General features: G+C 37.5%; 1 protein-coding gene across 6 annotated transcripts in view; it reads left to right on the plus strand.

Annotated features, from left to right (window-relative positions):
* ATP11A (ATPase phospholipid transporting 11A) overlaps nt 1-13,546 on the plus strand; it is a 131,027-nt gene extending 117,481 nt beyond the window's left edge. For 2 of the 6 annotated variants that reach the window (XM_071807556.1, XM_065829630.2), the window contains 4 exons: nt 236-339; nt 2,211-2,376; nt 7,030-7,134; nt 9,365-9,498. In XM_071807556.1, coding sequence (XP_071663657.1) covers nt 236-339; nt 2,211-2,376; nt 7,030-7,119 — 360 coding nt within the window. In that variant the 3' untranslated portion in view covers nt 7,120-7,134; nt 9,365-9,498. Of the gene's footprint in view, nt 1-235; nt 340-2,210; nt 2,377-4,311; nt 4,401-7,029; nt 7,135-9,364 lie in introns of all 6 variants that reach the window. The other 4 variants (XM_071807560.1, XM_065829631.2, XM_071807548.1 and 1 more) reach the window with 2 other exon arrangements.
* The last annotated feature ends 1,242 nt before the right edge of the window (nt 13,547-14,788 follow it).

Here is a 14,788-nt window from a genome sequence, read left to right on the forward strand (position 1 = left end):
AGTTTACATACAAATCTTGCTATATGTGCCTTCTTAACTGTGCTAAAAATTGAAACATGTTTTTAGCTAATTCTGTGTAGATCCTTCCCTTTTTTCAAAGGGTGTAATTTTATTTCATCTTCTGACTAACCTGTTGCTTCTAGATAGTAATAACACCATATAATCTCATTTGTGTTGTGGGTTTTTGTTTCATTTTTTCGGTTTTGGTTTGTTTTTATTTTATTTTTTTTTTCAGCTTGCACTAGATACACACTATTGGACGTGGATAAATCACTTCATGATCTGGGGATCACTGGTATTCTACATTGTCTTTTCTCTGCTCTGGGGAGGAATTATTTGGTATGAACCCTAATATAAATTGCATTGTAAATGTTGTTTCAGAAACGTAACATTTTGGTCCCAAGCAAAGTTAAATTTCGTATATTGCAGAACTCCCAATAACAATCGCATTTTAAATACATCAGTAATGGTAGTTAGAGAATGCTCAGCTCTTCTCTCACTGAATGTCTGCTAAAGTATTCTTGCAGAAGAATATGAGGAGAAGTATATCAGCCTTCAGGCTGCCACTGGGACCAACTCAGTAGTGGCAGCCAAAAGCAGCCCAAGGGCTGGTTCAGAGGGACCTGAGGCTGTCTGAGGCAAGATGTCCCAGGGCTGGCCATGTCGATGCAGCATGGGGCTGGACACCCAGCCACTTCATGGGCTTGTCTTGGAGGGAACCACCTGTAGCCGCCTCAACTAGAGCCAGGGAGTGGAACTCACACTGCAGTTGTATGGATGACCAGGAGTGTCCTGTGTTTGAGCTCATTGTTTGCCCCCTGATTTGGCAAAGTAGGTTTACTGCAGATGTCTGAGCACCTTACTTGTTCTACTGTTGGTATGAAGCTTTTTAAGAATTAGTATTGTATCTCCTGCACATAACTGACTAAAAATGTTGTGGGATTTTTCCTATTAAAATATAGTGAAAATTAGAAAAATTCTGGACATACCAGACTCCATCTACAGAGCAGCCAGGAAATTGTGATTCCCTCCTTTCCTCAGCAATTGATTATTTGTATAAAACCGAACAAGATTTTTTGTTGTTGTTGGAACGGAGATTGAACTGAAAGAGGTTCAAGTTCTTGCTGTGCCTGAGTACCATCAGGAACTTGAATTTGCATTTATCATCTGTAGAGCATGCCCAGTTACAAGGTTATCTTTTCTAACCTTTTCTGCTGGAACTGTTCTACTTTGTATACCTAAGAACACATTTTGTGGGACCAGAGAGAAAGCAGAGGCTGTCACATGGCAATTAAAGTGCCGTTTAATTTGGATTAAGGATTTATATTTCAAAGTGTCCTTTGGAGATGAGTAATGACCTGTCAACTCCTTGGATATTCAGTCTCCTCACTTTCTTCCATAAGATCAGATCTCAGTTTCTTCAGCATCAGAATGAAAACAGATTGCAGAAGTGACATTTTTCCCACTAATGTTTTCCAGCCAATCTTGCTTTGTATTACAGCTGTGACTATTTACATGCAGCAGTGTACTTTAACTTAGTTACCTTTTTAGAACGCAAAGACTTCTATTGTATTTAAGAAACTAGCAGGACACTGCCCTACTGATAGGATGGCTTTACACTGCAGTGTTACCACAAACCGTCCGTTGATATTGGCTCTCGGTAAACATGGCCTCTGGTTCCCATTACTGTAAAGTGATAGCCTTTTAATGACCAGACAACTGCCGTGGAGACACGGGGAAACATGAAAGTGAAAGCATTGAAAGTAGGGGCAGATAAAATGTGGTGAATAGGTTAGAGAGCTGTCAGAGATGCTTGGGGAGTGAGCTTGAGGGGTCGGTAGAAAGATGTGGTCAATGAGCATGTGATGGGAAAGAGGAGGAAAGTAATAGGGGAGACACTGAGAAGAAAGGTTGAAAATACCTGAGGCAAGATAAGGAGCAGGTGGAAGAGCATAAATTGGATAAGAATGTAAATTAATCTTTGCAAAGGAGAAGCAGCTTGGGCAGGAGGACAGCATGGTATTTCCTGCAGCCCGGAAGACAAGTCAGTAGATGTTTAGATCTCCTTTTGAGAAAACTGGTATGGATGAAATCCCAGAAACTGGGAAGTTGAACATGAAATATTTCATCCGTGTAATAACTTTTATATTTAACATTGTCAGTCTTTTGTGTATTGGAGTGTAATATCTCTCTATTTTTTTTCCTACTAGGCCTTTTCTCAATTATCAGAGGATGTATTATGTGTTCATGCAAATGCTGTCTAGTGGTCCTGCGTGGCTGGGTATAATTCTGCTTATAACTGTCAGCCTTCTTCCAGATGTTCTTAAGAAGGTCTTATGCAGACAGTTGTGGCCTACAGCAACAGAAAGAATCCAGGTAAAAGTGGTTTTCATTGTGAAATTAGTTTTTTGCATCACAAGCTTCTAATAATTACACCTCTTTAAGCTTAGAGACAGGATTAGAACAGAGGTTCCCCACCTGTGATGTATAGCACTGGTTGTGTTATATACCAGCCACTTCTGAGCAGTGCGGTGAAAGACGCCATCTATTATTTACATGGTGGCATTTACCTGAACCCTGGGGCAACTCCTGTGCCCTCCCTGCCAGCAGCCACAGGGAAATCAGCTGATGAGGATAATGGGAGACAGATATAGGACTCAAAATGTTTCCTGATTTGAGAAGATAAGAAGGGTAAAAGGGGACTGGGATCTCCTTGAGCGTGGGTAGGAGACACTTCTTTGGCCTAGACAGCAGTTGTTCCTGCCGGTGTGGAGTATTCAGAGGCACTGCCCACACCCCTGAAGTAATTATCTTTCATACCAAGTCAGTTTAGCATTTACCATGCAAGCTGAACGTAGTTATCTAAAATAGAATACTAGCTAAAATAAGCTAAACTCAAAATAAAACCAGTAGGAAGGGAGCATGTGATTCTATTGAAATCCCCTTTAAAGTAGGGATTTGCACAAGCAGTTGCAATCATATAGTAAGGGACTCTACAACTGCATGTGTGTTTGTTATTGAATAAATCTAGAATTTATACACTTAAATGTGATTAATATATAGTGTGTTGGTAAAGAATAGGTAGTAAATTCATGCCAACATTCATATGCATGATCTGCGCAATAGAAATGCGTCCTTAGCAAATTACTTTGTACTGATGCTGTGCCTGTTAGAGAAACACATGTATTGAAACTTACTCATACTCTAATGATAATTTTTCCTCTTTTACATGTTAACTTACATTTTACCTGTTTTGAGACATTATCTCTACATAAATGTACCTTGCTCTGCCAATGGGAAGAGTGTTTTAAAACCTATTGTCACCTCTCTTCTGATAAGCCCAAAAGGAGAAACTAAGTACTTGCTTTGATGAGGCTGAAAGGGAAGTCAGGTTCTGTGGGACACATGGGAGTATTCTGGGGCCAAGAAACCAAGACAAATAGAAATTTTTACCTGTACTTTTGACCCCAGCAAACTTTTACATGTTACATGCATTAGAAAGTGAAGGACAGTAGAGGTGTTTAACCTGAAATTTAATGTTATTGCCCTTTTCAGCCCATCAGCCACTACTGTTAGGTTAAAATATTGAGCTACCAGTAGCTGTGTGTGTAGGGATTAGTTAGCATTTTGATGTTTATTTGAGAAGATACTTTGCATGAAGAGGAAAAGAATAAAGGAAGTTTACTTCCCAGGAAAGTAAAATTTCCCCTTTGGCAAAGGTAAAAAATTATTCTGCCATATCTGCAAAGTAAAAGCCTTTGCTGTTGTTCTGTACTCCTTGAATGTACAGTTGTGAAAATGCCCCACTTCAGGAGGACAGGAAAGAATAAAGAACAGCCGAAAAACATTCCCAGGCAGATCAGCATTTAGGGTCTTTATATTTTGATATCTTTAATAGATATCTCTTTGCCATATATGCTACTTGTGGAAGCAGTTGTTTTCAGTATATTAGTTCTGCTTGCTTAAATTAAAGTCTAAAGAGAGAGAATGTGGATGGGCTAATGCAAAGAAACAAGCTCACAAACAACAGCCCTAAACAAAGGTGTTGCCACATTACTTATAGAGATTGTATGTTAGTGCTGGAAAATGAGTCAATGGTAAAGCAGACTTTGGGCTGAACACTGGCAATATTAGTTTTCTTAACTTTTAGTAGCAAATCTTTGCCTTTTAACCAGATATATCCTTTATGTTTCTTCTTCCCTCTCTTTGTTTCTTCCTGTCTTCCAATCCGCTTTGTCCAAATAACTGCTACCTTGCTTTAAACATAAATGATGTGCACGGTCACTTCCTACCATCTTCTGGGGAAATCAGACTAAACATCAGTGCCTTTCTGTTGAGCAGTCCACCATCTTTATGCTTTCTCAGACTTCGAGCAGTCTAAGTTTCTAATGGAACAAAAGGTGACTCTTTTTCTGCCTCTCTGCATGCTTGGCCATTTCATTCAAAGGACAGCAAAAAGTTTGTCATCAGAAGTTATTTACTGTACTCATTATCTCCATTTCCGATTCACATCAGCCATAGTTTGAAGAATATTTTTCACTATAGCTTTTATCTTTTTCTATTGTTTATCTCAAGGATTCTGTGAATTGTTGTCACAGTCCATCACTATCATTTCTGTCACTGTTGTTACTGAATTTTATACAATGTTTCTGTCTTAAGGATCCTGGATCCTTAGATCCACATTTTAATCATTGGTCTGCCTGTAGGTGAATGCATGTCAAGTTTGCATTTTACCTGAGTAAATGGAATAGCTGCCACACAAAGAAGTGATAATTCTGATTATGCTGACGTTACTAGCGTAATACAGAAAATGTGCTACTGGAAGCCACTTAAGCCATGTTTGGAATTTATGAACATATCCACTCTGTCGTGATACAAGAAAATGCAACTTTTAAATTAATAAGTTATTTCCAGTGTGCGTTTTGAAACTGAGCTTTCCTTATATTCCATTTTATGACATTCTCTGCTCTTTCCAGAGAGAAATCAGCTCAAGATCCAGAAGTATATGACATTTAGTTTAGTGTAAAAGTAGAAGAAATGCTAGTAAATATTAGCCTCCCTACAGTCTACTTTAAGAAAACTCCTTTTGACTGAATACTCTTAGACCATTGGTTTCCATTGCAGATTGTGTATCTTTATTTCTTAACTAGTTAAGATAAAAAAATACATCTCCTCTTTCTTTCCCCCTTCAAAAATGTGTAGTCAATAAAAATGACTGTAATTACATAAGTCACAGGGAATATACACAATTTTTTTTCACTATTGAAAATCCTGTCTAAAATTGACTTCTAAGTGCCTTAGGAGTTGCCTTGAACTGAGCTTTTAACCAATTATTTTTAAACTTACTGTATTGCCATAAGTTATGTCACATTCTTTGCAATAAAGAGCTTCTGTAACAGCTGACAGGATTAACATAGGACTAGCAGCCACCTCCCAGGTTACTGTATTAGTTCTCCTCAGGCTATAAGATCGCATAAAGTCTTTGAAGCAATTCTTACGCTTCTGAGTTTTTCCAGCTACTTGAGAGTCACTCCAGTGTGTGGTGAGTGATTGTTTACCATCATCATCATTCAAGAAGTTTATAAACATTCCAGATCTAATGCTGGTGGTTTTGAGATCTTTTAAATGATGTATGTATATATATATATATGCACACATATATATATACACACACATATATATATGTATGTGTGTATACACATATATATGTACACAATTATATGTATATGTGCACACACTTATGAACTGTTGTCTTTCTTGGGCTAAAACATCAATTCTGCAAAAGCTTTGGAGGAATCTGTTGTCTTTTGGTAATTTTAGTAAAAATCTGTTCAAGTCTGTCATGTGTAATCCCAGTGACTCTTTGGCTCAATGAAACAAGCTGCATTTTGTGCTTTAACGGGAAAGCTGTGAGGTTTCTTTCAGCCTTTACCTTTAAAAACATATATTTCCAATCTGCATTATTCTATTTCCTTTTTCTTTGTTCGTTCATTAATAGCAGAAGCTTGGCAGCTCTGTTATGGAAAATAGAAAGTCACTTTACCTTATTTTCATTTTTTTTAAATTGTCACTTTGATTGACAATGTTTCAGCAATGCCAAATATTTTCTAGCTAAAATACCATGTGTTTTGATGCTGAACTGTAAATAACTTCTGTGTTTTCATCCCTTTTTAAGAAATATTTTTCTTTTTCTCTTTGCTTCTGACTGATGGTTTTTTACTTCCCTTTCACATCAGTCACAAGATTGGCCCATCAGCCTCGTGATGAGATTTCTACCCTTTGCTGTGCTTGAGGAAAGCCAAAGTGGTACTTCTGTCTGGGGAAGCCTCTCTGGGGATTCATCATTCTCCTGTTCCTCAATGGGCTTAGCTGCTGCTGGACTGGCCTGGGCTTTTAGGAAACTGATCACCAGCAAACTGCTGCCTTTGTCACATGTCGGGCTCGTCTTCTATGTAAAACAAAGAAAGGGATCTTGCTGTTGCAATATTTCAATCTCACCGGAGAAGTTACCTTGGGAACTGCCCATCTCTCCCCGCGGTGTAATGACTGGGCTGTAAGTTAGCCTTGGTTAGCGCTGGCCCTGTCACCTCCATGTGTAGCACTCCCCTTGGCATATGTATCCCTTGTTCTGGGGAGCATGGAGTCGAGACGGCAGCTCCTTAACTTGGAGTTGATTTGGCCTCATCGTATCATGGGGACCTCTGCCATTCATGCCAGAGGGGCAGGACACACAGCCCACAGTACTTAGTCATGGTACAGTAAAGTGCTTCTGAGACTAATTAAGTATTTTTAACAGAATTTGAAATGGAATTAAAAACATCCTGAGAGTGGCTTAAAGGATTAACGTCAGGTTCAAGAAATAGAAACCTTGTTTTACACTGGATAACTTTTCCTTTTTAAATCTATCAGAAAACCTGTCACACTTACAGGACTTGCTACAATAGTTATATTTGTACCAAATGGTACAATTCATTCATGTTTCCCTCTTGTATGCAGCGAGAGTCTCACTGTTTTTCCTCATCCTTGCAGAAGTGTATGAGAAATAAAACAGCCCTAAATGCACTGGCGAACAGCGATGGGCCACTTCTTGAAGGAAATCTTTCAGCTTCCGAGCCATAATTAGATCAAAGCTAGGTAACAGTACTGTATGTGGTGCCAGTTTGGATTAATTTGTATTGGTGAACTGTGCTATTTGCAAATCAACTGTTTCCTCCAGAGTTTTTGATGTACTTTATCAATATTGATAGAAAATCATTATGTTTTACTTGGAGAACCTAGTTTTTGCAAGAGGTATTCCATGTCACAGGTAAGATCTTTTTGTCTCAGACACTTATTTGTGAAAGGCAAAACAATGAATTAATATACCCATATTAAAGTCCTATAAATACATTGTGTTACGTGTAGGTGTTGTAAGACCTCTATAAGAACCGCAGTCATTATTGTGGAGTGTAGTCACGTTACACCATGGTATAGAATACATAAAGTCAGAAGTAATTCTCACACATAAGCAGTTTATCCATCATCTCTGATGCTCTTGAAGACATATATAGACCAAATGCAGATGGTAAAACAGGAAGATAAGCATACAAAAGGAAGTGAGTTACTTGTGAATAGGACCTTGGGCCAGGAGACTGGGGGTGTGTGTCTGACAGTATGTACCACAGCAACATGTTCTGTATGGACCAGCGCATCGCTGCTTTGGTGCCTCAGGTCAAGAGAGGAGCACAGTCGTCTTGCCAAATACCTGTGGCAGCAGCACAGGTGTTGAGCTCCTATACTCTCCAAACATTAGGGCGGCAGAATGAAGTTCTCTGCTTTACTTCATGCCCTTGCCACGCCACTGATCACACATAAGTAAGGAGATACAGTTTTTACTGGTATATTCCCACCTGGGTGCCCTATCTGCTCCACTCCTTTCATGCTCTCCTGACCCCAAAAGCAGCATGTGAGGAATTAAATGAAAGTGCAAAGTACTAAAATGTGAAGAGGACAAATGCAATGTAATGTGCTGGTGTGGGCTGTAGGGCTCAAAAGTAGTTAAGGGGTTGATTTGCTTTTAATAACTGCTATCTTGAGTAGCTTCAGGCATGGCAGATTGAAGGTGCTTGCCTTGGAGCTCTGTGTAGAAGAAAAGATTATTTTATATTTAGAAATATATATGGTAACTAAAATACTTTCTAGCTGGAAGAACAGAAAAAATAGTTACCACACAGTGTAAGACTACTTCCTCTGAGTCTGCTCATCTGTCACCTGATTATCTACATTTTTCTGTATTAATGTTGGTATTTGGTCTATATGTGTGTTTAAAAGAATCCAGGCCTCACTGTTAGTGAGCAATTTGGTACAGCCTGCTGACTCTTCCAAGACTAACTGTTGTAAGAGAGCTTTCTGATTGCTCTTGGTTATGCAAGAGTAGTGTTTCAAGCTTATGATTGACATTAAAACTGGAATATAAAATCTCAGTGAAACTCCTATGAGCTATATAATTAATATTTATTTTGTGATTTTTGTCCTCCTTAATACTGTGTGGATATTAACAGGGAGGGAAGAAGGGGATGACGAAGAATGGAGGATTAACTGGCTTATATAGTATTAATGGGGAGAGTGATTTCTAACATTGATTTGAGTTATGCTTAAATATATTTATATCTTAACCATCACATAAACTCCATACCTTATACCTGGCCAATTCTGCCAGGGTGTGGCGTGATCATGTTGTACAGATAAATTTTAATGGACAGTTAGACCAAGACAGTATTGAGATGTGTAGTATAAGTTGCCTGTGTAGATACTACATGTAACCTAAGCGCTTAAAGTCCAAAATCAGATATTGCTTAGAAGTACGAAGTAAGTGCATTATACCTCTGGAACTTTGCTCTGTACTTCCATAGCCAGGGAATTCTTTACACTCAGTTTGTGCTAACAGAGGAAAGTACTTGAATCTGTTCTGTCTTTAAATTCCCTGTAAGAAAAGTTCAGAGATAAAAGGATGTACCAGGAGAGATTGCAAAATGAAATATAAACCTGATTTTAAATGATTCAACTTGAAAGCAGTCCACTGTGTCCTCAACTATTTTCTAAAGAGCCCATTATCAGATTTAGAGATTGTATGTAAAACCATGCCTGGTTCTGTAGGTCTTAATATAAAACTAATCATGTTGAAAAGTGGTTGATTGCTCAGTGACATGAGAGGTTATACCTTTACATGAAACAAATAGCCAGAGTGGTGATCTAGTGAAAGGTATTATTATACCAAGGGCACAATTGCTCTATGAAAGAAAACAACTGTAGACTTCTAGTGCCAAAATAATGTATTTACTGTGTATTTGTGGTATTTTTTTCTTTTTTTTTTTCCGTTGAACAGAATGCATCAAGGCACTGTCAGGAGCACATCTCAGAATTCACACCTCTTGCCTGTCTGAAAAGCCCAGGATACAGGAGCAGTGACTGCAGCCATTCCCCAGCAAGAAGGTCTAATTCTCATTCTAAAAAAATGATGTTTACGCACTGGAGAGGCATTGATTATTCAGTACTTCCATCTGTCTTTGGCTATTCAAATAAGCAGGGCCGTTCCAGGGCAGGCTACCGCTACAGTGGGTCAGGTTTGGAAACGTCTGTTTGACAGAACACCAAGTCAAGCCTTTAAAAACTGTATTTTTGTTGATTTCTTTTTTCAGGAAACAAACATGTCACAGAAATATATTAAACTGTACGTGGCTTTTGCTGTCTGAGGTAATGTTCAGACAAACAGGATCAAGAGCTAGAAGTATGAACCCTTCCAGGCCGATAGGCCTCTTTTTATGTTTTGAACTACTGGAGCAATGAACAATCTGCACAGTCTGGTACTGTGAGACCGGTAGCACTAAAAATTCTCTTCATCCTGTGTCAAGACTTTTGTGCATTTACTGCTTCTGTCATCTTTAGTAATTTTCTTTGTTACTTGAACTGTATAGTTTCAGTCAGTGACCTACATTTTGAGATCAACAGTTTTAATTTTCAGCCAGAAGCAATGACCTCAGTTATCTCCAATGAAAGTCTCCTAAAGCATATTTAACAAGTGCTGTTTCTGATTTTCCTCTGTCCTTTTTCTTTCTTTGCTCTTTCTGTAGAACAAACTGGTGTTTCCTCTGTGCAAATCTGCTTTCAAGAAACACTCTCTAATGTTCACTTCCTTGTAAGTGGCCAAATCAGGGCTATGTCTGGTTTTCAGTTAGTTTTCCCCCCTAGCAAGATAGGCAAAGCTACCCCTGTGTAGAGAGTGTACATGCTACATGAAGTCAAGTTGGCTGTTAAATAGGTGAATATCATCAATGTTGATATCTACTCAAAAACTGAATGTAAGCATTTTGCCTAAAAGGTTTTTGTGAATTTCTCAAAGATGCAGGTTACCCAGTGTTCCTACTTCCTCACCCTGTGACTGTAAAATACACATAGCAGAAAGTTATTATATATTAAGCTTTTTTTTGACACATTTTTTTTCCTTAAAAGAACAAAAGCTGGTTTTCCAAATAAGCGTTTTTCACTATCTGAATTCATCCTCTTAATTTTGATATTTTTGTGCATGTGTCTCTGGTTAAATACTGGCTAATCGGCTTGGTAGGTGTATTAGAAAGCACGCAGCTAGTAACTTCTGCAAGCAAACCACGAGGTGGCACACGGCTGTTTACTAATAGTTGAACCGTAGTGGTGATAGGGGAACTAGTTTGCAAGGATTCTGTTTGAATTACTTTAAGAATGACAGCCAACTTGCACTTCTGTTTTCTCTGCTACGTTTATGTTACCTTGCACTAATTCAACTATTAGCTGTGTCCTTGTTTCTTTAGTCCAGTGTTTTATTTTGGGGTGCAAAAATATCTGAAGGAGCAATCTGATTTCAGTGCATTTTCAGCCTGGTGGTTAGAACTGGTTAATAACTGTAGTCACTAAATACCTCTGGGAGTACATTAGCTAAAAATTTCTTTCAATGTGAAAACAATATATATGGAGTCAGAGCTGCAGCCTTTATTTGAAGACCTGACCAAGACATTGTTAGTTGTCTTTCAAATGGACTAGGGTGGCAGAGAAAAGTTATTTCCCTTTTTGTATTAAAAAAAAACACAAAAACCAGAAAAACAGAGGCAAAATAGTTCACTAACTAATTGACTTTTTAATAAAAGAACTTCCTAGGCAATGTTCCTCACAATATTCTGGGTGATTTTCACATTAAACAAGCAGTGAAATATTAAAATGCCCTGGGACAAGCGGAGATTGTAAAGTAAAATTTTCAGTATACCAAAGATAAGAGAATTTTAGAAAGTCTAAAGCTGAGCACCACAGATGAAGGTATTCTTACCATTTAACATGTAGCACTTTTAAGTTTCAAAGAATGTCCTTATAGCAGTCACATTTTGAAATACATACATACGGGTGTGGGTGTGTGTACATATACTTGCCATTGCAGACTTGAATGTTGGTCAGTTAGAACCGTCCCCTACATAAAACACTGGTGTATATATTTTTAAAAAGTTAATATGGGTATAAATTTTATAGCAGTAGCGGTGACAAATTTCTTGTGTGTAGTTAAAAAATTATTTGTAATGTATTTTTTAGAAATCTTAAAATTGCCTTTGCACTGAAATATTTTTCATACCGTAGCTATTTATAAATCTGTTTTAGGCATACATTTGTTAACACACCATTTCTATTTTTTTTAAATATATGTTTTGAAGGCTTTTTTTATACCTATGAGTTTTGGCCACTTAAATTTAGCTTAGAGTGGAGTTGTGGCTGAATGTTAAAATTCTAATGAATGTCAAATTAGAAATATAGGTCTATTCCTCTGTCAGTCTCACCCAAACTACTAATGTTTTGTTGGTATTTGTGACAGCGGTGATTAGAATGCTATACTTTCAGTGCTATATTTTTACTGCTAGGTTTTTACTCTATAAAGCCTCCTGCGTTTTTACTTTCCCGAGTTCCATCTTTTGGCCTTAAATAAGGAGATTTTTGCTTGATGTTTTTGAAAATGCTGCATTCCTGTTCTGCCTACTAACAAAGCAGTTCATTGCAAACTTCATGTAGCCTTGCACTTAGAAATTACCTTCAACGTTATTCAAGCTGAAACACCTTATAAGTGCTTGAGAAATTTTAGTTCAACATCTCATTTTCTGGAGGAGAAAGAATGCTTGAATTTAAGTGGAAGTTTCTGCTTTGATTTAGCAATACTTTTACCTTAAAAGTTGGTACTGTTTGTTTGTTCAAATTGACTGTTTAATGAAAAAAAACCCATAACATCAACTCAGTTTCACTCGATGTGCTTTTGCTTCAGTCCCTTTTACTATTGCCACGCAGACCTAGTCCACTGCAGCAGGTGTTAACTTGGAGTTCTGCTGCAAATGGATCAGACAATACAAAGATGAAGAAGTAGAAGTTAGACCACAATGAATTAGAATATTTTATTATGGAGGGGACACCGAAAGGAGACAGATTTTTATGTACTAAAGAAAAAAAAAAAAACAAACAGGACAGGGAAAAGTGTAAAAATCTCTAACTTCCTAACTTGCCTTGTTTAAATTGTTGCAGCTTTAACAGCATAGTGTCTCCATAACTGCTTCTATAAATGTCTTGAAACTGGTAAGCGCTAACCAAATGTATGTGAAGACTTTGAAAGTATTTTGAGCTTTCTGGCCACTGAAGTTCATATATTCCTGCAGTGGCTTGTGGCAAAAGATCTTTTTTGTTTTACCATGTACAATAATTGTTTGTTCAGCCACTTAATGTAAAAGCTTACAGTTTACTTTCTTGCTTGCATTAGCCTGTTTGTCTTGACCCAACTGGCTTGCAAATATAAAAGGAAAAACTGCTGAATTGAGCAACTGCACTACTTTTCTTTTGGAAGCCAGTGGGATCGTTGTGCTCATGCTACTGTCTCTGTTTAAAAGCTTTAATGGAAATTTGTGAAAGTATTATGAAAGTGAAAAAGTATGTGATTCTACTTTGCAAGAATAATCTAAAAATCTGTCCATATAGCTTTAATTTTTTACCTTATGAAAATTCACAGAATTTAAATCTGCTTTGTCTCTGACATAAGTTCTGTGTGATGTACACATTGCTTTTTGAATGTCATTTCACGATCTAATGTAAAGTAGAATCTGCGAAAGGTTCTGTGTGGGGGCTGGGGGGTAGTTATCTGTGCATTAAACATTAAAGACGTCTGTAGTCATCAGCACCAAATACTGATGCTTTCTTTTAATTGTACAATTATAGGTGCATTTATTTGAAAATAAATCAGCCTTCCAATCTAATGTTTAGATTTTCCTATACCACTTCATTTATTTGATTTGAAGAGTCAGTGTGTGAATACATTACTGTAAAGTTTCTTTTCAGTACTACTTTTAACTCTAATTTCTGTAGATAACCAAATGTAACTTGTTTATATTCAGTCACATTTTGGATCCTAATGTAGAATATAGAAGCAGGAGACATGAATCTGCTTGCAATAAATATAAACATTCAAGACCGTTTCAAGTTTGTTCACAAATAATTAAAATAATTCTAGTATGGATAAGAGATGGTTTCATATTAGTCAGTAATAAAATGTCAGTAGAGAACAGAAAATGGAATGAGTGTTTGGTTCTGTTACGAAGCATGCTTTTAGTCACATTAATTTTCAGAGCATATGTAGCCAGCTAAAAAAGCAAGCTAACAAATGGGAAATTTGGAGAAGGCTAAAACATGAACAGGGGGTGGGGTTTGGTGCAAAGCCAACAGGAATTGGTACCTGGCCAGGAGAGCTTTGTTCCCCCCGCAAAGGTTGGGTAAGTGCTGAAGTTCTTTGCAAACTAAACCTGTAAGCCGCGCATGAGAAGATCTGTATTTCCTTATGGTTCTGCTGCACGGGGTACCCAGAGCTATTTCTCCTTTCTTTTGTAATGTTGGTAATTTAAAGAAACGGAGTTAAAAGTGAAAATAATTTGCTTTGCCATCCAAATTGGTAGCAGTGTTTACAGATTCTTACAAAAGAGACTGAGTGCACAGAAATACCATCATTTTCTTTCATTTGGCATTACAATATTATGGGACTTTCTATCTCTGAAAACCCATCACAGGCGATACGGTGCATCGAGGCAGTCGGGCTGAAGTGTCCTGGAAAGCCCCCGCAAAGCAGGTCAGAGCGGCAGCTCGGGTGCCGTCCTCTTCCACGCTGAGGCTACGTAGAATCCATAGGCACTTTGTTTGTATATTCATTTTGCACTTACTCTTATAAAGATTTCAGAGTAACAGATTTTTGTATTTATATGACAATACAAGCATATTGCACCTATGTCCTTTCTTTGTACGTCAAGAAATTTTGTGTTTCGACTGAATGAGCTTCTGGAGAAGACCGTTTGAGGGGAAGAGGTAAATACGGAAGATGATTTTCCCTTTTTTCAGGCCATGAATTAAAAACGTGTACATTGCTATTAGATAGGAATATTAAATTGAAAATGTGTTGGAAAAAACATGAAGATGCATCTGAATTTCAGGAGGAACACAGTAGTACGAGGAACAAAATACATCGTAAGTACACAACTTTTTATTTTGCATGTAAAAATATGTTTACTTATTTAAGGATAAAAGGATAGAAAGTGGTGTCTGAACAGTATTCTTAATAGAATACCTTGTTTTCCTTTAGCTTCTTTAGCTTCCTTTATGCTCTTTTAGTAAGTTACATTGTAGATTTAATTGGAAACTGTTTCCTATAGTCTACAATGAGACTACATTTTTTTTTCTGCAATATATGCCATACTGCTGTATAAAATCCTGAAGT

This window comes from Patagioenas fasciata, chromosome 1 (assembly GCF_037038585.1).
Source record: "Patagioenas fasciata isolate bPatFas1 chromosome 1, bPatFas1.hap1, whole genome shotgun sequence".
NCBI classification, from domain to species: domain Eukaryota; kingdom Metazoa; phylum Chordata; class Aves; order Columbiformes; family Columbidae; genus Patagioenas; species Patagioenas fasciata.